This window comes from Aulonocara stuartgranti (genome assembly GCF_965226115.1).
Source record: "Aulonocara stuartgranti genome assembly, chromosome: 10".
Taxonomy (NCBI): domain Eukaryota; kingdom Metazoa; phylum Chordata; class Actinopteri; order Cichliformes; family Cichlidae; genus Aulonocara; species Aulonocara stuartgranti.
In genome coordinates, this window is record NC_138946.1 from 14,267,075 (window position 1) to 14,294,528 (window position 27,454).

The 27,454-nt window shown below is 42.9% G+C and overlaps 1 protein-coding gene across 2 annotated transcripts in view; it reads right to left on the reverse strand.

Annotated features, from left to right (window-relative positions):
- Positions 1 to 27,454, reverse strand: part of nsg2 (neuronal vesicle trafficking associated 2) — a 56,819-nt gene that overhangs the window by 12,623 nt on the left and 16,742 nt on the right. For both annotated transcript variants that reach the window (XM_082547859.1, XM_082547858.1), the window contains exon 3: positions 24,581 to 24,691. In XM_082547859.1, coding sequence (XP_082403985.1) covers positions 24,581 to 24,691 — 111 coding nt within the window. The remainder of the gene's footprint in view (positions 1 to 24,580; positions 24,692 to 27,454) is intronic.

Below are 27,454 nucleotides of genomic sequence, written 5' to 3' on the forward strand. Positions count from 1 at the left end.
TGACAGGCCATATGGGGGGAGCAGACACCTCCTCACATTCGAGGAACAGAGGAGAATATGTAAGTGCGCGTCTAAGCAGGAGAGAAAAGAAAGGTGGGTGTGTGACAGGAGAGAGAAACGGCGCTGATAAAACAGATAACTAAGTGACAGAGGGAGCAAAGCGAGAAATAAAGAAAGAGATGACAAAAGGCAATAAAGCAGCAGGCAAAAGGCAGACAGCGAATGACAGAGATCCAGGGGCAGATGGAGAATCTTGTTCCCTGTTTTGGTAGCAGGTGGCAGGGACAGACAGACACACAGAGAGGCAGGCGGGAGGGCAGCAAACGCAATGGGATATCAGTTGTTGCATCGATCAATACAGTGCTGAAGAAAGCATGAATAACTGCTTTTCATTCATCTTCCTATTACCCCTCTGACATCTTCTCAAGAGCAGCACAAAGGAAGCTCAATCTCTTAAATTTTCAACTATTATTTTCCGTTCAGCAGTGAGCTGAATGAATCTGCGCTCGCACGGGCATGTGGCGCTACAAGCATTAAAAACAGCCACGCTATCGAATGAGGACTGTTCGAATGCTAAAAAGTTTCACCTTAGCTGTAATATCTCAAACGCCCCAAGGGAAATTTTGTTGATTAATGAGATTAATTATGTTGTTGACAGGCTGAGTTAGTGCAGAGTGAAAGCCTCCCCTACAAAAATAAATTATTTTTTTTAAAAAGCTTAAAGGTCACTGGTCAGCGGCAAATGCCAGTATGTCAATCAGACTCAACATCCAAAAATAAAGGATGTGGGGAAGGACCCTTTAAAAGTCTGACTATAAACTTGAGCAGTGCTTTTTATCCATCGTAACGCAGCCCGTGGGTTAAATTCTGAAACTACATCACTAGAAAGAAATCAGACGAGGCAAAAAAAGAGCAATTAGACGACTTAAATGTCAAATATAAATATCCATGAAAGTTTCCAGATCAAAATCCTCTTTGAAACTCGGCTTGCTCTTCCTATTTGATGTGGTGTTCTTGTCACACATGCGGCACAACTAATAGGATTTAAGTACAGGTAGTCTTTGTCCAAATCCTTCTAGACTTGAAGTTTTATCACCTCGGTGACTAAAAGTTTATTACAAAGCTAAAATCACAATGCAAATCTTTACAGAATTTTCAGATTAAATCCAGAATCATCGGAACTTTAGTAACATTTTGTTTATGAGTAAGGTCAGAACAAGTGCGACTGGAACTGGACTTCTAACACTGACTCGTGGCAACAAAGTGGAAAAGAAAAACGGTATTTTTGCAATGAGGGCTGAATTTTTGTTGTTTATTGATCATGCTCCGTTGATAAGTAAGTACGTTAAGAATGTAAAAATACACAATTTAGCAAAGCTAATCTTTTATTTTTATATTTTTTCATATATTAACATTTCAGCCGTCTTTGGAAACATACGATCCAATCCAGCCTAAAGATATAAGAGCAGAGATGAACATGTGCCTAATCCAGAATAAAACCCTCACCTATATGTCACATGCACAATGCTTTAAGCCATGGATCAGCTAGCTACATATAATTTTAAATTAAATATTCTCTTATCCTCTTAAGGCAGTTCAGTAAGGCAGAAACTAATGAAATGTGTGAACGGATACCTTTTAAGGCATTTGGTTGGAAGCTATCACTGATAACTGAAAGATCACAGGTTGGACCCTCATGCAAAATACACCACTCAAACATACTCTTTCACTGTATGCGATATAAATGTGGACATGGCCATTATTACAATGATGACAGAAAATTACCGGAATACTTTGTCACTTCAAGGATGGTAGGTGATGTGGTTAAAATCATTGAAAAAGAAAAAATAGGAGCGGACGTCTAGTCTTCAGGCCATTTTATTAAACTTTAAGGTAAATACTGTTTTTAATCATATATAAAGTAATACTATCAGCACCACAGACACAATCTGTGTTAGCCCTGCGATAGACCAGCGATGTATCCAGGCTGTACCCTGGCTCTTGCTCTATGGAAGGTGTGACAGGCTACAGTATCCCCCGCCCCCAAGTGAGCCTGATAAGGATAAGTGGAACAGGATGGATGGATAAATCCTCACTTTCTTTCTTCCACTCTACTTTTAAGGTTTTGTTAAAACTCTTTTTCCAACTACAGTCGAGCCATGTTGTGCAGTATTTAGGAAGAACAGCTCTTCTTTCATGGATTTTCTTCTACTTGGATTTTGGCAATTGTGCCTTCTAATCCTGCACGCTGTTTTTCTCTCCAAAAAAACTCGGGTGAAAAATTCACTTTGTTTTTAGTATATACAACAAAGGCAAGCCTCAAAGCCAGCTCTGTTTGGGGAGTATCTGAGACAGGGCAGCGGGATGTCAAGGAGACCATGTAGGCGGATTTGGGCTCTCGAGAACTGGTTATCCGGTTGAGATGAGCGCAGCTTCAGTAGCGTGGCAGCAGAGCCCAAACACTCCACTGTCGAGTTGCATCATGTCTCAGACGAAAACACAAACTATTAAAATGCCAACCTGAGAAAACGCACGATTTTGCCCTGAATTGAGGTCAGCTGAGGTTTGCACAGAGGAGCAAGTCCCCCTACCCAGAGCACCCAGATTCCTTGAGGGAGGTCAACAAGTTACACTTGTTCGCTCTTTCTCAAAAACAATGACTAGAACATCTGCGTTGTGATTATTCATGCAGAAAACCTGCTGTTTTTCTCTGCATGTGAGGTGAATTTCTTACAAATTTTAAATAAAGGTCACTTTATTTATTCTGTATATTCATGACAGCAGTCTTTGATCACCAAACTCAAGTTTTACAGAAATATATGGCAAAAACGGCGCTGATTAAAACCTGCATTCTGTCTGGTATGAACAAATATAATCTCCCTCTTTCTGACTGTGCATATCCGGGGGTGAATGAGCTGCAAACATCTTGCACTTGCAATGTCCTCTGCGGCCTCCTGCATTAAAGCACAGCAAGAGTTGCTGAATTTTCTTTTTAACTGAACCAGGTTGGCGGTTGCAACGGATTGCAGGAACACGATGAAGAAGGCTTTGCATCCCTCGGATTATGTGCTGAAAGGAAAGTACACAAGCCAAGCACAGACTAGCAGTCTTTTAAAATCCTAACCCCCCCCCCCCCCCCCCCCCCTCGCCCATGAAAAGAACATCACATGTGTAACAACTGCTTTATGCAGATTGTAGTCATCACAGTTTGAAATTTTCATCTTTTAATCATGTTAAACCACAGGACACACTTGCATATTAGTCATTTCCACTCATAATAATCAAAGATTTCTGATGTAATCTCAAAGGATCCAACAGCTCTCATGCTGTGTTCGAAGACTTATGTTCTGCTCACTAAAAGATAACGTAGCAGTGTCCACAGCCCATTTTTATGGAGACAAGCACAGCGTCTTTACACACTGGTATTTAAATGGGACATTTAGGATTATAGCAAGCTAACTTTAGCGATGATAAAGCCCTTTCTCAGGACTAATCTGTTATTCTTTTTGGATGTGTGTCTATAGACAATGTCATTGTTAATTTTTCACCTCCTCGTCTGTTTGCTGTAAGATGTGTCATTAGAGAGCATCAAACTTTTCTCACTCAGAATCCACAAGCTCAGCAGCGAGTGTGACAGTGCATGTTCAGCGGGAGATGAGTGCTAATTATGATAATGCATCCCAATTAGGCGAGGTCTCTATGGAGACAGAACTTCAAAGGTTTTGCCTGTATGCACTGCGTATTAGTTAGAGATGTTACACGGAGGAGAAGGTTCTTAGAGTATAGAGTCCAAATCAAATAGCAGGTGGGTTAGAATAAAAAGAAATGACAGAAATAAAAATGGACAGAAAGGGTGAAAGAGGCCAAAAAAAACAAACAAACCCACAACGTAAAAAACAACTGAATAAAAGTCCAGAAACCTGTTTTCCCTAAAATGTGAGTCTACAGTCCACCGGAAAGAGAGCCACTAATCAGTAATGATAACAAATCTGAATGCACCCTCAATAATATGAACACACAAAAACACTTAAATGCTAATCATGAATCCGTAGTAAATCCCTGAGGAGACTGAAATTCTCGATTAGGTTTGCTAATCAGCTCCTACTCTGCTAGATGAAGATGCTGCAGGAGAGGAGATATTATTAATGATGGGACCTGCCTGCTAACACACAGCGCACCTCTAAACAGCTGTTTACCTCGCAAGACAAGGTCCATTACTCTAATGTAATGTATCCCCAGCTCTCAGTCTCCTGGGTACGTTTTATGTTCCTGCATTTGTTCAGCATGCGCACGGATGTGTGTGCATGAACGCGTTTGTGTGTACGTGTAACACAGTGAAAGTAAAATGTATCCATGTGTCCTGGGATTTTTCATCTTTGGAAAATGTTCACCCAAAGAAATTTTAATTTTGATTTAGTTTGGGATTTCATACAGTAACTCAAACAGTTTTAATTGTAGTAATTTATTTGAGATCTTTGGGTGTGATTTACATGCTTTACCTACGCACTGACGGGACCCCAACAGAAGCAGAAAACATTGAGGACGACCCGTTCAGCCATGACACAAAGTTGTAGAGTCGTTCACGTCTGGTACGAAAATTAAACACGCTTAAATTACTCAAAAGCCACGTTAACAGCCTGATATGGTTATGGTAGTGGTTAGTAGCTATGGCTATAAATCAAATGGTAACGTGGTGCTAGGCATGAAAGATAATCAGCATTATGATCAATTCTATTTATTAACAGTCACATCAAGGTGAAAAAACCCCGACAATCACAAAACCCCCTATGAGCAAGCAAATATTGCCTTCATTTTTTTTTTGCAATTTTTGCCCCTCTTAGTACTGAAAATGGAGTTGAGTATATATTTATTTGTATTGTTGAGTACAACAATATAAAATGTGGACGTAGCTTCTGAGAAAGGAAAAATGAAGCCAGTGCAGAAGTGGCTTAAACATTAATTGAGCCTTTCTGGTTTGTCCTCTGTAAACGTTTTCCTGCTGGGTTTATGGTCTCACACCCACATTTTGGGCAACACTGAATCAAAATTACATCTACCCGATTTCAAAATCAAGGATTATTTGTGGTATGAAACTGCATGCTGATTAGCTAACTAGCTGTCAATCACAAGTCATTAGCCCATTCTTGTTTTGTATGTAAATTTCTATCTTCTATTAAAGATTACTTTCCTAAAGTACTTGCTTGCTTTCTCTTTCAATGCTTTGCATCACAGTGAAACTCTCCCATAGTGTTTTGTTTCCATCTCTATGTTCTCTATTTTCTTTTCTCCTTCCCCTCATCCCACACACCGGTCACAGCAGATGGCTTCCCATCGATGAGCGTGGTTTCTTCCTTTTAAAAGGGAGTTTTTCCTTCCCACATCACAAAATGCTTGCTCATAGACAACAGTTTGACTTAAAGGGTTTTCTCCAGAATACTTTAGGTCTTTACCTGGTGATATATAGTGTGCCTTAAGGTGACTGCTGTTACAATTTAGTGCCACATAAATAAACCTAAATTGAATTCTCTACATCTCTTGTAAAAAGTCACTGTCCTAATTTTTCAGTAGCAGTATATAAATCTATGAGCTGTAGTAGCAGTAGTATTTTTATTATATATCTCCCATACTATAATAATTTTGTTATTACACAGAGCTCTGCTTATCTTATCTTAAGAAATTTTTACCAGAGAATAATAGCAAATAATTACTTCCTCACTTGTAGTTTACAGTCCTGTGTGTCCTACAGTGATCATGCAATCCGGTCATTAGGTCTGACATCACTAGCCGTGTCTGGGCCTAAACTCCGCTGCAGGTCCATATATCAAACGATCACTATGGCATTACTGAGAGTTGAAAAACTGTCTAAAGTCTTTCATCTTTAATAAAATGATCAGAGTTCTGCTCTACCAGGTGTGACAATTGAGTTTAACATCCAGGCATCCATGAAAACGGAATTTATGACATTTAACGGAGTTAGAAGTTAGCAGGAAGTTAGCTCGCTAGCTTCTATCTAAATGCAATATAGCATGTCCTGACTGCAGGGTTTTGGAAACAAATTAAAACGTACAGCTCTGCTATCACTTCCAACATAAATGAAGACAGAAAACTAAAGCAGCAGCAGTGACGTTTGTATAGTGTTACTGAAGTTGGCTAGCTGGTATTTAATGATGTGCTACGTGACCGCTAGCGACACAGCTATGTTAGCATAATATAAACAAGCTAACTTTTTTTCCACTTGATAACAGTTAACGTGAGTGTTCTGGGTGGTCAGGAGCAAATGTAATCGCATGGCAGGATGCTGTAAAAGGACCAAACTTCAGCCAGGAGAACAACTGAGATAATCCATCCACAATACGAGGTTAGTCATTTATATACTGCTGCATGGGCTGGGCTGTAGTTACATCCTAAGGTTTTAAAAACTGAGCTTAAATAAATGATTAGCGGTAATAAAAGCCGAGGGAGGTCAACAGTGATCACTGACTGTTTTAGGAGCTTTTTGAGATTAAATAGAAGAAAATACAAAACATTAAACATGTTAACAACTAGGGCTGCTCAATTAATCGAATTTTAATCACGATTACGATCTGGGCTTTCAACGATCATTAAAAATGACTGAGCCGATTATTAGCCCCTCCCTCATGCTTTACTCTCGCGCTGCTCCGTGTGGCAAATCAAGCGCACTGCTCTGCATTTCGAACACGCGTCACAACAATTAAGAGGACCCGAGGGAAGCTCGGAAAGCTAAGCAGAAGTTATTTGGAGAGGAGAGTGACTGCCGTTGGTTGAAAAGAAAGGTAAAGAAAAAAAACTTCAGTGGTGTGGAAACATTATGGGTTCGCGGAGTCAGATGTGGATCAAGTAGACACAGTGTGTAAACTTTGCTATTGTGTCGTAGCTGCACCACAGAGCAACACTGCAAAGTTCACATTTTTCATTTATTTCTTATATTGCAAACATTTGCACTGTTATCAGTATTTGCACACTATTTTATATTATTTTTTTAAAGTCATTATTCAATACATTGTTATTCTTAACCCTTTAAAGCCGGTCAGAGCAGCATGCTCGTTTTGTATAACTATTTTTAAATCCCTGTAGAACCTGAACCGCTAAGCTAGCACAATAAATTTTTTTCCATATGAAACCAGAGGAGTTACATCTTATGCCATCAGCTTGTCCTAGGTCACGGTTTCCTTCCACATATAGCTTTGCAAAAATTGCATAAAAAGCGCTTGCAGGAACAAAAACATAATATTCCAGAAACACGCTTTGCCGATCCGATCAGCTGTTCATAACACTTCCCACATTGAAAAAGACGTCAACGCGAACTATCGCAAGTGACGTCATTTTTGCGGAAAATGGAGTTTTTTTTACTTGTAGGCCTTAGAACTCGAATTGCACTGCTGGAAATAGTTTATTTTGATGCACATGCACATTCTTTGCAAATTTGCATCATAGGATTGTTTTTTTGTTTTTCCTGCAGTATATAAAAATTGCTGTATCTCCAAAAATAAAACTATGAAGACACTCAAAATAAATTTCCTGTTGTTGTAAACTATTTTTTGCAACTTTTTTGTATTTAAAGTTTTGAGGGATAAACCTCTTAAATTTCTCCAAGTAGAAATATATGTAAAAAAACAAAACAAAAACGATTTTCAATCTTTTTTTGTAGTTTATTGCACTTTTTTGCAATTAATGTAGTTACTATGGACTTAATACATACACATTTTAAAAATATGGGCTATAACAGTTGTATTGATGTATAGCAACGTGAAATGCTCCCACAAATGGCACTACAGCATGTAAAAAAATATATATATAAGCTCTGGCGGACGAAATAAATATCGTCAAATAATCGTGATCTCAATTTCAGTGAAAATAATCGTGATTATCATTTTTGCCATAATCGAGCAGCCCTATTAACAACACAAAAGCCATATTAAACGCAGACTACTTTAGGCCCGGAAGTAGGATTCGTCACATCATCACTTAACAACCGGATAAGAGTGATACCACTGGTGTCTGAAAACACCACGAGGAAGACATAGGGAAGTGAGAGGTGGATCAATTTGGAGGACAGATGTTAAAGTGAGAGGAAGCAACAGAGAAGTATAAAGTGAAGGGTCAGACTAGTCATCCGCAGTCTGTCTGTCTCCTAATTGCTCCCATGGCTCAGCTTGTCAGAACACCAGCAGCCAGGAGGACAACTCAGGCTGAGGACAGGGAGCACACTGGCCACTCACTTTTTTCCTCCACTTGATTTTTTTTTTTTTGCCTCCCCAACATGGAAACATCAAAGCTTGGCTTTTTCTCCAATTTAATCTTTTTTAAGTTTTTAACGCTGCACAATTTGCAGAAATTGGCAGCCCGTGAACTCGATCAGCTGCCACTGAGAAGTTAAGAGGCAGCAGAAATGCGATCGCTGGAGGAGTCTTACAGGCCTTGTATTCCTGGTTGTAAAGATTACATTAAAATCTGGCATTTCTTGTGAAAGACAAGAACTCAAACAAATTCCTGCAGCTAATTTAAAAGATTTTCTGATCTGATATCATTATGGTAAATGTGTGGTTAAATTTAAGCACCAAAATAACATGGTCTCGGTAAGAGAAAGCCAGGGTTGTGAGCAAATCCTTTAGGAACAACTGTGTATCCTCATCAAATTACTCTTTTGGGGACAAATCTGATACATTACAAATTTATTTGATGCTCACCTTTAATTGCTTTTGCATAGTCCCGAGGCATTAGCGGCTGTCTGCACTGGCAGTTAAAAATCTGACTTACTAATCTTAAATTTTACACTCAGATGCAGATTTAGATTCATGGTTTTAAAAGAATGTCATCTTCTTTGCCATACAAAGAAATCCTTTTAAGCCACTCGATCAGCGCTAAACACTGAGGACTTTTCCTGGGGCAATGGAAACATTTTCAGCCAAATTTTGTTATAATACTCTGACACATTTTCCCATTTATCAAAACAAAAGAGATAGATGATAATTGCATTCGCAGGCAATCTCTAACCAACCAATTAAGCCTAAAGAAACTTAATTTTACATCTAAAACTGAATCAGATTTCATAGCAATGAACTCGTGGATTTCCGTTTTGTACCACGGTGGACTTAAAAAACAAAACCAACTGATACAGAACATTTAAACAAGTCAGGCTGAAACCGCAATATGAATGCCAAGAGATTTATTAGTGTCAGACTGCATGCACTTGGCCATTGATCAGCCTCAGACATCCTTCTTCGTCTTGGCATCCCCTTACAACTGAGTTATTATGTCCAACAACAGAGTATGAATGCAGCTGCCTCTGCAGCCTTGAATAAAAACAAGACAGGATGGTCAAGGTTGGATGGATTCAGGATTCACTTTTGCTTTCTGTAGTCTCAAATTGGATTGATTCTTCGCCTTGACCTTTAAGATAAAAAAGGGCAAAAAAGGGAATTTTTCCTTGTATACTGATTAAATAAGAGAGATGATTTATGCATATATATACTTATATCTGCTGAAATTGATAGGGAGACAGCATTTGAAGTATACCTTCCCTTGAGGTACTGATTGATATGGGAACTGAAACTAGAAGTAGAGCACAAGGGAAGCCATCTGGACCTCTAAATCATCCTAAATACCACTCACAGGGCAGCGATGTCTGTCCATTACGTGGCTTTCGTTGCTGCTGCCTTTCAGACGTGGAGTTGTCTGTCTGTCCAGCCTGTTTGTCAGTCTTTCATATGGTAGTTGGCACAGGGGACCTACAGTATTTGCAGTGACAACTAACTCATACTCAAGTCAACTTTGAGGCCTTTGAGACAGCAGACTGACCTGATCAGTGGCATATGAAGACTTACGTACACCCCCGTGGACCTGTGCAAAGGTTAGACATAAAGAGGTATCCAAACTATTTTACACTAATAACTGACTTTTCAGCTCACATTAACCTAATACAACCATCACACATTCATTTCAGGTCCAAAGTGAATACAACAGCATGATCCAATTCATAATTTAACAATGACAGAGTGTAAGTACTTCAGGTGTGTGTGTATGTGTGTCTACTAAAGATCTAGGTATCACATCTGGCTTATTTTATCAGAAGCCAGTTTTGAAATAATAATGTGTCTGTGATAATCTGCCAGTGGGAACTGGCACAGTTAGAAGTGTGAGTGTGATTGTGTTAGAACTGGTGAAAATTACTTCCCAGCATAGTTTGCTGAGAGTGTGAGCACACTGGTGCCAGTGGTTGGTTAGCTATGAAACGATGGAAAGGGGAGAAAAAAGAGGAAGTTGGTGTATCGAGGCAAATGGAGGACAAGAGCACAAACTCCTAGTCTGCCTCTATACATATATATATGTGTATATATATATATATATATATATATATATATATATATATATATATATATATATGTAAAAGAAAAGAAAAAGAAATTCTGAGGGTTTTTTGGAGCCTAAATGTGGAGCCAGTAGCGGAGTCCCGACTTAGCAAGGATGACTAGACCCATCTGTATCATATAAACTTAGCCCAGAAACTAAGGAAATATATGTTTGGTTTTAAAACAATGCTCCTTTGTAATAAATACTTTTGGAAAGCCTGTTTATTTCCCCTTACGTGGTGCCACAGTTGTAAGTAAAATGTGTGTGAGCAGCAGAGTATTTGAATTGCACCCATGAAAAACTTGCCAAATCTTCTCTGCCAATGCCAAACAGCTTATTACCTCCTAATAAATAAACAAAATAAATAGTTTAATTAATACAGAAGACCATTATGGAAATGTTAAAAATGAACTTTGGATAATGTGTGGTATAGTTTTGCTAAAATAAAGAAAAACGGAGCAGCAAACAACAACAAAATAAGAAACAAATTATTAAAAATAAATTATTGTAATAGTAGAAAAAGTAGTTGGCTCTGCACAGCCAGCAACCCGCCCGGTTCTCCATGTGTCCATAGTTTGCTCCGTTGCAGCTCAATATTCCATGTGCGGTCAGTCCGCTAGCCGCTAGGTTTATGATAACAGGTGGCTAAGGCGGCTAACGGGTACGTGCTAATAATTAAGTTGCTAATGCTAACGTGTACGCTGGCCAAGGTAAGATTTCTAACTGTTTAAGACGTCAGTGACCTTCTTTAAATTCCTCCTAAAGTGTCCTTCAGTGTCATGTTAACTACTTCAGGTGTCAGCGAGGGGAGGAACTGTGTACCTGACAATTACTTAATTCTTCATCATAGATCTTTACTGACCTCCTTGGACTTTCCCGTTGTTCTAATCGATCAATCGTGATCACTAACCAGACGTTAACAGGCCTTGTGAAGTTAAAAGACACTGCAAAACTTCAGCACTACTTACTCGCTTAAAATATTTAAGAGAGTGTTTGTATATGTTTGACTCCATGCGGATTGGAGACAATCGAAAATAAATTCAAATTTGTGCACTTGACTCGTGTTTTTTAAATTCATTTAAAGGTGTACGCTGCACAATCATGAAAAAAAATCCTTAAAAGCCCCAAATGACCAAGAAATTCATGCCCATGTCAAGTGCATGTGAACTTCTGGCCTCAGCTGTACTGCAGATATTTTTGATGATTCTATACAATATTATGTGTGCTTTGGAAAATTTCTCCCTAATCAACAAAAAAGCATCTGGCTTGCCTCCCTCTTGTTTTTTTTTTTTTGTTTTTTTTGCTTAAACAGTACTAAAGGTCCGGCGTTCAAGGTTTGGCGTTCAAATGTGCGCGAGTGCATGAGTGTGGGTGTTTAATCAAAAGAAGGCTGCAAATACTCCCTACAATCAGTGCACTATTAGTCATCCGTACAAAACAAGGAAGAGCAATACGTGGAACAGGAGGCCATGTAAGGCGTCAAACCACAGCAGTAATTACTTCCAACCTGACAAACAGTGAAGGCCTTCTGTGGAGGCGGCAGAATGCAGCAAAGCTTTTATCTGAAGGCGAAATGGAGGTAATAACGGGATAATTGTTCTGGACGATAGCTGCCTCTCCCACTGCTACCTGCTAAATTCTGCTGGCACCGAGCGTGTTCGGCTTGGCAGTCGTGGCACCGCCATGTTACCCGTGTCTATGCATGTGTATGTTTGCGCACGAGCGAGTTTGTGTTGGCATTTATCTGGGTGTGTGAGTGTGTCAGCACTTGATGTATGTGAGTGGGTTTGAAGTGTGTGTAAAGAGGAAAAAAGCTGGCCAACTACACCATGTTTTCTGAATAACAAGCGAGCCAGAAACCAAGCTGGACAACACAACTCTCCCCTTCATCAATCTATACACCTGTATCTCTCAATCCCTGCCCTGCTGTGCTAGACTAATCTTTCCCCCCTCTTCCAATCCACAGTGCCAGAGATGATCTCCGTACTATCATTTTATGAGACAGTCTTGTGGCTGAGAATGATAGATCTTTTGGAGCAAGGGCTGTAAGGTGAATTCAAATCCAAAACGCTGTAAATACATTTTTAAATTCGCAAACCACCCTCTTGACCACAGGTGTTTGTTTCTGTGTACAAATCTCTGTTCGTGTGGTCATGTTACTGTGTCATGTGCTATAAAAGAAGCCCTGTCTAAGGCTGTATGATCCCGTCAATCATCACTTTTACTTAAAACTGTGCATCAGATGAGATATTTCACTACACTTTTAAATCCACTATCTTAGGTGATGTCACACAGGTATAGTATTGCACAGATATTCTATTGCAAAGCATAGCAAGAACAACAGCCCATAGTAATAGTGTCTGATCAGCTGTTATGTACCTACTAATCTCCATAGACAGTATATTACCATAAAATGTACAACTCCTAATTAGTATACTGGGAGCTAATGTGAAAATGATTTAAAAATGCATTTAAGAAGAGTAATATATAGAAATAACTCACACAAAAGATGATCTTAAAACATTAGGCTTTAATAAACTACCATTCCTCATGCATATAAAATCCAGTGTCTGTTTTGAACTGAGACAAAATCACTTCCTGAGAAAATTTCCATTATTGGATTCTAATTTGAACAAATATGCTAAACAGACTGGTTGGATGTCATAATTTTCCACAGTCATTCTGAGAGTAAGTAGGAAAACTGGAAGCCAGACCAAAGATCCACAACAACCAAAGTAAAACACTATTAACTAAGAATTTTAACTTTTTTTTAAAAGTTCTTTCTTTAAAGTGATTGCACAGGAGCCTTTAAGACAGTATCAATTAGTACTTGATGATTGATGTTGCTTAAATGATTAAAAAAAGACACGAAATATATTGCAATATACCATAACACAATACAGGAGCTGGCTTCCTTACTATAGGGAGAAATATGTATACTGGGCCACCTATACATTACACCGACAGAAGCTGGCTAGGTGCTTGATATTTTATATACCTAAAACACTTAAAATTAAAGGTGTGGCCCAATACTTTACTTGTACTTTGTATGTTTTATTTTTTGGAATATACTTGGATATACTAAAATATGATGAGCTCTTTCTCTGCCTGCAGTATCAACTTTAATCTTCCTTCTCTACCTATCAGGGGCATGCAGTGAAATTCAGAAACTTATTGTCCGTCTTCATTATAGCTAATGAGGTGGGAAAGGTGCCCTCCTCGGTTCATTCATGGAACAAAACAACTACAGGGAATACACTGCAGCTCATCTCTACTGTGAGTAATCAGGAGGACAGGAAAAATGAGGGAGGGAGGAGGGTAAAAGACAGACGGTGAGGGACAGAACAAGAGTAGGAGGGAGGGAAGAAGGCGAGGAAACAGGAATCAATGTCACATGAACCCGTTCTAAAGTGATGGATGTTTAAGAAAAAGGAGGATTGAACGACACAGACAAGGAGAAAGAATAATGGGAGAATAAAGTAATTACTAAATGTATCTGCTGTAATGCTCATGACACAAAAAATAATGAAATTTATTTTATGCTTTTTTTCCCTTTTAGGTAACAAAAGAATCAACTATTCTTTCGACTCACTTTTTCAGATCGACTATCCTTCATTCACTGTCCAGGCAAGTAACACTTTCAAATTTCTAAAATAAATAAAAGCTTTTTTAAATCCACCCAGAAAACAACATCAGTGCTGCGAGCAGAAAGAGGCAAGGAGAGGAAATAAAGAAGCAGGATGGTGAGTGGTAAGCAGAAACAAGGCGGTGGGGGGGGACAGATTAGAGAGCATTTTACACTCTGAGCTCTTCATCCATCAACAAAATCTGCAGAGCTTTAAAGGGGGAAGAGATGTGCAAGCTTTTCATCTAGAAATGTCTGCACTGCACAGCGTGCAGCACTCTGTTCTGCATATATGCATGTGTGCCCGGCTGCAGGATCGGCTCTGTCAGTCAAACAAAGCGAGTCGGTTCAGTTGAGCACCCAAAACTACCCGACATACCATAAAAATCCCACGGACTGAAACGCATATCTAGCTAACAAAAGCTGACGTAGTGTGGTAAGCCAGGGATGACTGTAGAGTCTGCCGCAGCATTCTGGCCAGCTCAGAGGAGCAACACTCTCACTGTGTATATTTTTGAGTTTCCTCTATACGACGAGGGGCCACACATTGGAACGTGTGCAAAAGACCTATCCAGTGTGATATTAAATCCACACTTTTCCTTGTACTTGATAAAAGATATAAGGTCAAGGAAAGCTGTGAATGAGAATTCCAAGGAATTCCAAATGAAAATAAAACAGGACTGTTCAGGGAATTTCACTAGGCTGCTTAATTATGTAACTATAGATGTTATTTTTGTAGGTCTGCCATGGTTAAACTATGATTTTGGAATATGGAAAAAGTCCAGTATGGTGGTTAACACTGTTGCCTCACAGCAAGAAGGTTCTGGATTTGACTCCCACATCTGGCTGGGCCTCTCCGTGTGGAGTTTGCATGTTGCCCCTGTGTCTTTATGGCTTTCTCGCCCAGTACTCCGGCTTCCTCCAACAGGCCAAAAACACAAATTTAGTAGGGAATTAGCCCGATTGCTAAATCTAAATTGCCATAATCGTCTGTTTCTCTGTGTTAGTCCTGTGATAGACTGGTGACCCGCCCAGGATCTCAACCTATGGCAGCTGGGATAGGCTCAGGCCCCCACTCGCAACCGTGAATTGGATAAGTGTAGGAAAATCAATGGACAACCATGCTAAAAACGTTTTTTTGTTACCAGTGGTGCAATAAAAACACTCCTTAACCTTTTTATACAACATTCAATTGTAATGTATTTCGAGCCCTAAAAACTTCCCTCCTCAAAGAGTTGTTAAGGAAGGTAATTACTTTTAATTGAAAGATACTTAGATGGGTCTGTTTGGTCGTCTCACATTTAAAATGTTTCTCAATGAAATTCCTAAAATGTGCTGTATGCTATATGTAGATAGAGAACATTTTAACAAAAATGGCATCCTGTATAGACTATATTGACACACAAAATTTATTCAAACCACCTCCTAAACATGCTTAGCCAATAAGCACTTAAAACGGGACTCACAAAAGGCATCAAGCCCTTTAATTGGCTTCTTGGGAACTAGTAAGGGAACCCAGAGGCAGCTGCACTCCGTCGATATCATGAACAAAACTTATGTCTGATGTTCTACCAAGGCACCGAGCTCACCCCATGTGCTATGGGATAATCTAAAGACACATTTTTCTGCTCAAACTTCACAGCTTCAGTACAGTCCGAACACACAGCACATCTCATGTTTTCCAGGATCCGATTCTCTTCTCTCCTGCTTCGAAGGACATCTCAGACCAGTATTACACCTCATTTACACACCCTCACCTACACCTAAACATGCACACACCTCTGCTCGTGCACTTTTTCCTCCTCTCTTGCTCCCTGTCAGGGTTGCCATGGAGGGAGGTTTTCTTTGCTGCCATGACAACGTGAGATCTCTCTGGTCTCCCCTAACGACAGCGAAACAGAGCAGACAGCGCCCGTGGATGATTTTGGAGCGCTGTGATCCACACTCGTGCTGCTCAAGTCACCTGTTCTACCCTGTGGCAAAGAAGGGTGGTGTTGGAAGATGCACACAGCTCCCTTGCTTAGATTAAAATGCCAATAAAACCGAAGATGAAGAATTATCAATTATTTGTACTTGAATATTCAAGTAAAGGTCCTCGCTTTGCCAGAAAATGTGTCCTATTAGATTTTAATCCACACTGTGTAGGCACTGTAGACTGCTATGCTGTAGCTAGTTATATTGACAGTGAATATAATATCTATACTTGTAAAGCATTACTGGGTAAATCGAACCCCTGTACCTGTCAGCTCGGGTAGCTTCCACCTTCAAAGAGCTGCTTTTCAGTGGAATAATTTGCATGTGGTTGTTTTTCTTTCAACAAGGCAATTGTTGTTTTTGTTGAGGATTTCATATGTCATGTCATTACTGTATGAAATAGTGTGCTTTCTGCCTTCTGACTGTGCACTGGTATATATAGATTAAAGGGGAAAAAATGCAAACAGCCAGGCAGTTTGTCTAGTGGTTACCAACTTCAATAAATCGTCTGGATTATTAGATTATTGATAAATGTAAATGAAGACAAATCTTCTCTGGGATGGAAAGTAAGTCTGTTTTTGTTATAAATGCTGACACCTATAGAAACGTGACATAAAGCCCCGACCAGAAGCACTGGATTTAAGACTTGGCTAGGATATAACATCAGCATAGTGAGATGGCTATACTGTCATCTTTTCAAAGATCTACCTATTACTGTAGACTTTGGCCTTCCAATTCTAAGCTTATGTGCATAAGGAAATTTGGGTTTGGTCGATTACTTCTTTCTTGTAACAATGCTTCTTGACAATAAATCTTATACTACCGGAAAACCTGTTTATTCCCCCTTAAATGGTGCCACATGTGTAAGGAAAATGAATTTGTGGGTTGAGCAGCAGAGTTGAGCATGTGGGCTGCACTCATGAAAATGTGGTAAATCATCTCTGCCAATGCCAAAAAGCTTATTCTGTTTTTGACTCTTTTTAGGTGTCGTTACTGGACTGGATGATTGAAGTCTAAAGAAACAAGACATGTTGGTAATTTCACTATTCATTTATTTAACAAACAGGGGCCTCAGAAATACATGAAAAAACCAAACACAACCACAACAGCCTGGCACATCCTACTCATGGTGGTCACCAGCTTGGTCACACAATGCTGTGGCATGGCATCCCATTCTACAACCATCTTAAAACAAGAGTCAGTAGTAGGGCTGGGCCATATCATACCGTTCACGGTAACACCAGTATAATGTTAGGCAATGATAAGAAAGTGAAATATCGCGATAGAATATGGGTAAAACGTGCATGTGCAATGCATTTATTTTTATACGAACATGGCGGAAAAAGCATGGCGGTAATGGAGAACGAGAAGGCCGAAAGTGGATCGTTGAATGAAACAGATGAACTAACATTGGTTTGTAAAAATGCTGCAACTTCAGTGGTGTGGAACTGGTTTGGTTTTCGTCCGTCAGATACACAACAAAGCACAATTTTTGGTAGAGCATGCTAGCAGGCCGTCGTTATTAGCGTGTTTTTCGGAAAATAAGGCACACTTAAAATCAATCCTTTGATTTGATGAAAAATCGACAGGGCCCCTTATAATCCGGTGCGCCTTATGTATGAATTCTTGTTGTGCTTACTGACGTTGAACCGATTTTATGTGATACACGGTTAAAAAATCTGTCAAAAATGTTTTAGTACAACTTTGGTAAGCTACGAAGCCGCACCGCTTAATGGATTGTCTGAGCATTACAGCTACCGTAGTCAGGAGCCTCATGGAGTGATACGTACTGTGCTTCAACATAATATTACTGTATTGTGTGTGTATAACCTCTTTTTAAGTTTTGTGGATATTATACCTGGTTATGCTGAGGATATGTCAGCCAATTTCCACTGGAAATGTCATGGCTAGACGGTCCTCACTGATCGTCTTGCCAATTTGTTGTGGTGTTTGTGTGTACTGTGTCGTGTTCTCCTCTCCATCCTGTGCATGTGTTTTTCTGCTGGAACATGTACTTCCGGAAGCCGTGGCACGGAACGGCAGTTGACCGGAGGGGAGTGTCCTGAGCTAGAATCATCGCACCTGTGCAGAATTACCTTGCCAGCTCAGACCTATTTAACGGGGCGGTTGAGTCACAACCAACGCTGGAACGTTGAACTAAACCGGGTAGCGTAGTCGTGATCAGCATACTCGGTTTGTGAAGGAGAGAACGTTTTCGTTACTGTGCGTGTGTTTTTTCTCATCTGCCTCCAGGATTCGGGGATTGGAGGAGGAGCCGGCACCAGGAGTTGTTGTGGATTATTATTGCACTGTCACCGTGAGGAGAGATCGCCGAATCACTGCACTGCCCTTGTTGGATTATAGACTTGAACTATTAACTCACCTTTTTCACTGTAAATAAATCCACTGTTATTCTGCAAGGAGTCTCGCACCTGAGTCCTTTAATCCATTCACCATGACAGAACGTTCCAGCCAAGTGGACTCAGCGGACTCGGCGCCTTGGCGGCGCGAGCTGTCACTTCAGGCGGCGCTACTAGAACGCCATGAGAATATGTTACAACATTTCTCCAAGGAGCAATCAGCGCTAATCCAGGTTGTGACCGAGCTAAAAGGTATGTTGCTATCTCCACCTGGAGCTGCTGGGGGGCCTTTACCAGTACCACCTCCGATCAACGTCGCTGCTGCTTGCCCACTGCCCCCCTCCCCTCCTCCGCCACGGCGTGAACATTTGTTGCCAGTCCCAGAAAAATTTTCCGGAGATTTGGACAAGAGTAGGGGATTTTTAATGCAGTGTGCCCTCACGTTTAGGCAGCAGCCTCAGGCTTATGCCACTGATTGTTCTAAAATCACCCTGATGGTGGAGCTGTTGACAGGTCGAGCCTTGCAGTGGGCACAAGCGGTCCTAAACTCCCAGCCTCAGATTTCCTACACTGATTTTTTGAGCAAATTTCGAAGTGTTTTTGATAAAGGAACTAACCCTGACAGTGCGGCACATAGGATGTTTGTTTTGAAACAGGGCCGGAGGAGTGTCGCTGACTTTTCGGTGGATTTCTGGATTCTTGCTGAGGAGACTGGTTGGGAGGAAATGGCGCTCCGGGGAGCTTTCTTGAACAGTCTGAACGAGGGACTGAAGCGTGAGTTGGCTTCCAAAGAATTGCCTAAGACCTTGTGTGCATTGATTAATTTATGTATTAAGTTGGACGATCACCTTCGGGAGTTCAGCAAGCGGACACCGGGAGGCGCTGGGTGGCGGACTGGATTACCGGCCCTGGAGTGGAAGGGGACGGACCCGCGGTCAGCAGGAGAGGAGGAGCAGCCGATGCAGTTAGGTGGAGCACGGTTGAGCTCCACAGATTGGAGGAAGAAACGCCAGACGGGTGAGTGTTTTGCATGTGGAAAGAAGGGACATTTTGCTGACGCATGCCCCTCTCGGGGAAACGACCAGGCCCGTCAGTAGCTGTGGGAGTACTGACGGGTGCGACCATGAACATTGCTCCCCATCTGAGTTGTTCTGCTAAGTTGGTTTTTCAATCTCACACTCACCAGTGCCGTGCATTAGTGGACTCTGGAGCTGAACAAAATTTTTTGGATGAATCGCTCGCTAGGCAGTTGGGCTTCCCCGCGGTTCCTCTCCAGGAGCCTCTTCAGGTTTCAGCTCTTAACGGCAGCCCGTTAGCGGCAATAACCCATCGCTCTGTCGATCTGACTTTAGTTCTTTCTGGTAACCATGTTGAGAGAGTTTCCCTGTTTCTGTTTAAAGCCCCCGGCACCCCATTGGTCTTGGGGTTCCCATGGCTTAAACAGCACAATCCGCAGATCGACTGGGCTCAGGGACGCGTGACAGGCTGGAGCGAGTGGTGCCATGAACATTGTTTACGTGCAGCGGTGCCTAGTGTAGTGCCCCTGAATCCGGCGGCTCAGGTGAAGGCACCCGATCTCTCAGCCGTCCCTCCGGAGTACCATGACCTGGCTCAAGTATTCAGCAAAGACCTAGCAGTGTCTCTCCCGCCTCATCGCCCTTATGATTGCGGGATAGATCTGCACCCTGGCGCCCCATTACCCACCAGCCGGCTTTACAGCATCTCAAAGCCTGAACGGGAGACGATGGAGCGCTACATTACAGACTCTCTCGCTGCCGGCCTAATTCGCCCATCTACGTCCCCTCTGGGGGCTGGATTCTTCTTTGTACAGAAGAAGGACAGGTCTCTCCGCCCCTGTATTGATTTTCGGGGCCTGAACAAGATCACCGTCAAGAACAGATATCCCCCTGGAGCAGGGTGCCGCCGGTGCATCGAGCCACCTGGGGGGCTCTTCAACTGGTGGGGGAGATTGTCACATCTTGCAGGAGCTTTCCTCTCCTCAGGAGCTCCCTCTGCAGGAGGGGGAGATACAGGAGAGGTGGAGGAAGATCTCAGCCTGGGTGTTTATTGTCTTATGTAGTCTGGAAGATGAGTGGATGGTGGGGTGGGTGCAGTTTTCTCTGTGGTGGGGTTGGGTGGACTGTCCCGGGCTCTGTGGGGCCGGGCGGCGCTGCTGCACTGGGCCCCGGTCTGGATGGGCCTGGGCCCCCTTTCCCTGGCGGGTCGCGGAGTGTGGGGGTGCCTACTGGGGTCAGCGGGGGAGCTGGCCCCAGGGAGGGGTCACTTGCCCCTCCCTTCCTTCCCTCCCCATCTCCAGCTGCCTCCCTCTTCCCGCTCCACCACAACTGATTTAATGAGCCATTCGCAGTTTCACTGTACCGGCCGCGTGTACTTAGACCTGCATGGCTTAATCTTTGAGACAAGCATATGCTACTGGCAGGATCAACCAGGTAGCCCCTCAGGCGGCGGCAGCGGCGCGCACGCACGCGCTCGCTCGCTCGCTCGCTCGGGGCTACTGAGCCCTGTCGATCGTCGGACTCACCAACGCCCCCGCTGTCTTCCAAGCAATGGTTAATGATGTGCTGCGTGACTTTCTTAATCATTTTGTGTTTGTCTATTTAGACGACATTCTCATCTTCTCTAAGACTCGAGCCGAACATGTGAAACAGGTGCGACTGGTGCTGCAGCGTCTGCTGGAAAATCGACTTTTCGTCAAGGGTGAGAAATGCCAGTTTCATGTTCAGTCTGTGCCGTTTTTGGGGTTTATTGTTGAGGAGGGGCGGCTACGAGCCGATCCTGCTAAGGTGAAGGCAGTGGTGGAGTGGCCCAAACCCAAGACGCGTCGAGAACTGCAAAGGTTTATTGGGTTCGCCAACTTTTACAGGAGGTTCATCAGGAACTTTAGCCAGGTGGTTTCTCCCCTCACACAACTCACTTCTCCCAAACTGCCCTTTCTATGGTCTAGTTCCGCGCAGCAGGCATTTGCTCGTTTGAAACAACTGTTTTCCTCTGCTCCCATTTTGATCCAGGCTGACCTCACCCGACCATTTGTGGTGGAAGTGGACGCATCGGATTCGGGGGTGGGGGCCGTTCTCTCCCAGCGGGTGGGTGGCAAGCTGCATCCATGTGCCTACTTCTCTCGACGGCTGACCCAAGCGGAACAGAATTACGACGTGGGCGATCGGGAGCTCCTCGCCATCAAGCTGGCCCTGGAGGAATGGAGGCACTGGTTGGAGGGAAGTGAACACCCCGTTGTGGTTTGGACGGACCATAAGAACTTGGCGTATATCCAGGCAGCTAAGCGTCTTAACGCACGTCAAGCCAGGTGGGCCCTGTTCTTTACACGTTTCAATATCACTATAACCTACAGACCAGGATCACGCAACACGAAACCCGATGCTCTCTCATGCCAATTTGCACCACACACGGATGACGGAGAGAAGCAGAGACCCATTCTGCCCGCCACATGCATCGTGGGAGCTATCACGTGGGAGATCGAGAGGATGGTTAAAGAGGCCCAGCAACAGGAGCCGGACCCAGGGACGGGCCCTGACGGACGACTGTTCGTCCCCACAACGGTCCGGGGCAAGGTTATACACTGGGCCCATACAGCAAAGTTCTCCTGCCACCCTGGTAAGAACCGCACCGTGAGTTTCCTGCGACGTTTGTTTTGGTGGCCCTCTCTTCTCAGGGATGTTCGGGACTACGTTGCGGCCTGCCCTACCTGCGCTCGCAATAAGACCCCCAGTGCCCCCCAGGCCGGTCTCTTGCACCCTCTGCCAGTCCCCAAGCGCCCCTGGTCGCATGTTGCTTTGGATTTTGTCACTGGTCTACCGTCGTCATCAGGTAACACGACCATACTAACTGTTGTAGATCGTTTTTCCAAGGCGGCGCACTTTGTGGCGTTGCCCAAACTCCCGACTGCCTTAGAGACGGCTCGGCTCCTTACCGAGCATGTTTTTCGGTTACATGGGATTCCGCAAGACATTGTTTCTGATCGGGGCCCCCAGTTTACTTCCCGGGTCTGGAGGGCGTTTTGTTCAGGACTAGGGGCCCGTGTGAGTTTGTCTTCAGGTTTTCATCCTCAGACGAACGGTCAGGCGGAGAGGGCGAATCAGGAGTTGGAAACCATGTTACGCTGTGTGGTTTCCTCGAACCAATCCACCTGGAGTGACCAGTTGGCTTGGATTGAGTACGCCCACAATTCCAGCACGTCGGCGGCCACTGGTGTGTCTCCGTTTGAAGCGTCGCTGGGGTACCAGCCACCATTACTTGCCATCACTGAAGGTGAGCTGGCCGTTCCCTCTGTTCAGCATCATATGAGACGCTGCAGGCGGGCGTGGCGCGCCACCAGGGCGGCTCTGTTGAGGACGACGGCGCAGAATAAGAGGTTGGCCGATCGTCGCCGCACTCCGGCCCCTGCCTATCGTGTTGGACAGCAGGTGTGGCTCTCTTCCAGGTATATTACCTTATGAACTGAATCCAAGAAGTTGGCCCCGCGTTTTATTGGGCCCTTTTCGATCCAAGCTGTGTTGAATCGGGTGTCTGTTCGTTTGGCCCTTCCTCGCAACATGAGGATTCATAATGTGTTTCATGTTTCCCAGGTGAAACCGGTCCGGACCAGCCCTTTGTGCCCGCCTTCCAGGCCCCCGCCGCCCGTCCGGGTTGTTGCCGGCGCTCCTGCTTATGCCATCACGCGGATTATGGATGCCAGGCGTCGCGGTAGGGGCTTCCAGTTTTTGGTGGATTGGGAGGGGTATGGTCCGGAAGAGCGTGCTTGGGTGCCGCGGTCTGCGATTCTGGATGATGCTATGGTGAAGGAATTCCGCCGCCGGCACCCTGACAAATTTGGTCGGTCGCCGGGAGGCTCCCGTTAATGGGGGGGTACTGTCATGGCTAGACGGTCCTCACTGATCGTCTTGCCAATTTGTTGTGGTGTTTGTGTGTACTGTGTCGTGTTCTCCTCTCCATCCTGTGCATGTGTTTTTCTGCTGGAACATGTACTTCCGGAAGCCGTGGCACGGAACGGCAGTTGACCGGAGGGGAGTGTCCTGAGCTAGAATCATCGCACCTGTGCAGAATTACCTTGCCAGCTCAGACCTATTTAACGGGGCGGTTGAGTCACAACCAACGCTGGAACGTTGAACTAAACCGGGTAGCGTAGTCGTGATCAGCATACTCGGTTTGTGAAGGAGAGAACGTTTTCGTTACTGTGCGTGTGTTTTTTCTCATCTGCCTCCAGGATTCAGGGATTGGAGGAGGAGCCGGAATAAAGAGACTTTCCAGCAGTATAAGATACAAAAAATAATCAAACCAAACACAAATGTCCTTACTTTTTGTGCTAAGTTTATAATTATTCCACAATTAGAGTGTCTGTAAACATCCCTTAGTTTGGTTTGGTGGTGCAATGCCCTGCAGGAAGAGACACTGGACCACGGAGTTTAATGTCCGACAATATCTTCACAGACCGGCCATTAAGGTGTCGCAGATAAATACAACTAAATAAAATAATATGACCAAGACATATGGTGGTATTTTGCAAATATAATAATAAACGCAAATTCACCAAATACTAGTATTGGCAAAGATTAATGACAGAACAGGGATTGCATCGTGTTACTACTGTAAACTTCCCCAGGACAGCTAACCTGACTAACTTTATTGTCCTGGAACATTTGTGTGTTTGTGTAGTGGTTGCTAGGCAGAGTTACAGCTATACAAGCAAGAAATAAATGACTATCCTGAGTGTTGTGAATAGCACGGATGCAACTGTGGCTAAATCAATTTCATGTTAATGTACTGTATGAAGCCTGTATAGCTTGTTGCATGATACACACAATTTCTTTTTAAACTCTGGCTTATAGAACCTAACTTGTTATTTCAGTCACCGGGGAAGACTGTGAGTTTGCATGCCAGTGAGTGAGAAAGATTGTTATAGAAAGAGCAGGAGTCTCATGTCTGCATGAGCTGATCATAACCCAGATTCATTCATTTGTTTGTCTACTTCCTGAGTATTTACACTACAACTGCAGCTGCATTTCTAAATGTAACGAGCAGTTCAAACTGGTCACATGGATTTCATTTGGGTAGGCCAAAGGGGAACATGTTAGATGAATCAATATTCTTCATGCAATTATAGCTGCGATGATAAAGAACCCACCGGACACCCATTATTAGAATTGTTATTTCTGCATCACAGACCCCGAAGATAATTAAGCACACTGTGAGTTTCTATTATGTAAATTCTTACCTTAAGTCTCTCAGACACTCCATCAGTAAAACTGATGGTGAACTCCTCCACTTTGGGCACCTTCAGCCGCTTCTTCTCTGTCTGGTACTCAGTGCGAGTTTTCACCACCACCTGGAAGCAGAAGAAGAGTCGAAATTAAAGCAGTTAAATACTCAAAGATGCTGAAGGCAGCGAAGGATTGATGGGTATTACCGTGGAAGGGAAAGGTTAATTTACGTTTAGCGTGTTGCCACAAAGGTCTTACAAACTGCATTAAATGGCAGGAGGTTTCACCTGACAAAATCAGTTCATTCAGGTCAAGTGCAAAAAAAAGGTGACGGAGGAAACATGTTGGCTTAATAAAAACTGGGCCAAAGTGCAGAATCATCCTTGGTTAACAATCTGTATCAAAACATATCCACATTCAGTAGACTGTAATGTACATTATGAAATATTTTGTCCAGAAAAAATGTGCAATAGCCAGTAGGAAACATTCATTTACTAATATTCTGTTTGTTTCCCACTGCCTTCAAAATAAAAACCAATTGAAACCAGAAGCTCAGTAACATTGTAGCTGAATTCAAAGGTTAATGTAACGTGCAGAAAGAAAGTTGTGTTTTCTTACTAGTGGTTGGTTTTGTTGCACAAACTATTGAGAATTAAAGAAGTCAAGGAGACTTGAAAAGTCGAGGATCAATGCTATTAAATTAATGTCACTTCACTAAAATACGACCAACGCTGTAGGAGGAGTGGTGATGCCTTGACATAGCAAAAGTTCATCAGTCCTTTGGCCGCATGAGCAAACAGCTGACAGATGGCGTGAATATCATTGATCATCTAATTACAATGCAGTGTTGTACCTGTCTGTGGTCCTGAAAATCATCTGCATATTAACAGGACACGTAGCACCCCCTTCAATATTGCTGCAGACTGAAGCCTGATTCAGACTTCTGTGGGGAATCTTTGTAGAGTCTACAATGTAACCTCTGTAAGTGGTCGACGTTGTCTATGCTTGCGCAGGTTCGTTACATGTTCATTACCATGTGGTCATGTCCTGATGCTTCATACGTGGTGCCAGCCAACAGACAAAAATAAAATGCTGGGTCCTTACTGTTTGTTGTGGTCAGTTTTCTTTTTCTTTTAGGGGTAAAGATATTTGTCCCTCGTTTTTTTTTCCACGTTTTTGTTCAGTCCCTCACATCCATTCTGATAGTTTCAGCAATCTCCCTCCAGGAATCTACAGACATTTGTGAGTCCTTATATTGATGCTGTGGTTTTTATTCCTTATACTGGGCTGATGATTGTTATTCTCTCACTGATAAATTCAAAAACTGTGGCGAGTAGTCAGAAATGCACATGAGGAATCAACTGTGCTGAACAGGCCAATCACAGTAGTTGGGGGCTGCGTTGATGCATCGTGCAGTTATTTCTCAGGAGGTGTGAGCAGGTTATGTTTTACGTTACGGCATAGATTCCCCACTGAAGCATAAATGGGATGTAAGCACTCCCCTCATGGCAACGTCACTCTCCAGCAGCAGCAGCCTCCACCAGAAGGAAAACTCACACCCAAAGTAAAGGACCCAGGACCATTTATTGTCCAATATCCAGTTCCCATGTCTTAGCAGATCTGAGCTGTTTAAAGGCATGAGGAAGACCTACTCAATATTAGACAGGTAGTTTTAATGTTGTGGCTGGTCAGTGTAAAACACAAAATTCAGAAGCTCTTCCAAGATATTTTGACAGAGACATTTTCTTGGTCATAAAGTAACAAATCTTATGGTAATAACATTATAATATTGTGCTTAGCGCTTCCTCTACAAACAAATCCTATTCCTGTATAAAGATATGACAAAGAAGTCACCCCTCACCCCAAGTTATGTTTCCTCTGTAAAAGGCATAATTGTCATAGGAAGTTTGGACAAAGGCACATCTTTCTAACCAGCAGCAGGTTTAAGGGTTAGAAAATTCGATTCAGTTCAATTTTATTTATTCAGCACCAACACAACAGTCACCTCAATGCGCTTTATATTGTAAGCTAGATCCTACAATAATACATACAGAGAAAAACCCAACAATGATATGACTCCCTATGAGCAAGCACTTTGGTGATAGTGGGAAGGAAAAACTCCCTTTTAACAGGAAGAAACCTCCAGCAGAACCAGGCTCAGGGAGGGGCGGGGCCATCTGCTGTGACCAGTTGGGGTCAAGAGTGTCAGCTGATATTAGACAGTGTATGAGATTACAGCACATCAGTCAACTTTTCAATAATTATATTCTAAGGCAACAATGTTAGCTCTCTTATTTTGGCGCTGAATTAAACCTTGGATTTGGAAAGCTCATATCAGACACCTGTTACCGCTTACTAAGCTGTCTTGCTATTTTCTGCTGGCAGCTAGAGCAAAACAAAAGAAGCAAAAAACTGTCCCAGTAGTGTCAATTTTGCACTCCTCAAGCAAACAGGTTTGGAGCTGTAGTCCAAACACAGAGTCTTCAAAGCTCTGGTTTGCTTTCCGACTTCCAGTTGTGTTGTAGGAGGTCCACGTTCAAAACACGTGGGAGGAGAAAGCAGATGGGATTTCCTTAGTAACATAGGAATTACAGCTGAGCTTCTCTTGATGAAGATATCAACCCACGCACACTCAAACATAAAAAACAGTTTGCATTGCAAGTCACACTTCTGCAGTAGTGTCTGGCTGCACGCACATGTATAAGCAGTTCTTAAGATTGTCTGGAGGCTATATTTGCACAGTCCCCTCTTGCTAGTTTTGATTCCTCTGTGGTGCTTTTTGTGGCCCTGGTGTAAATGAACAACAAAAGAGGTGCTTTTTACCAGGTTGCGTGCACTTCACCACTGCAATTACTAAAAAGACAAAGTGTCCCTACTGTTTTTGTGCG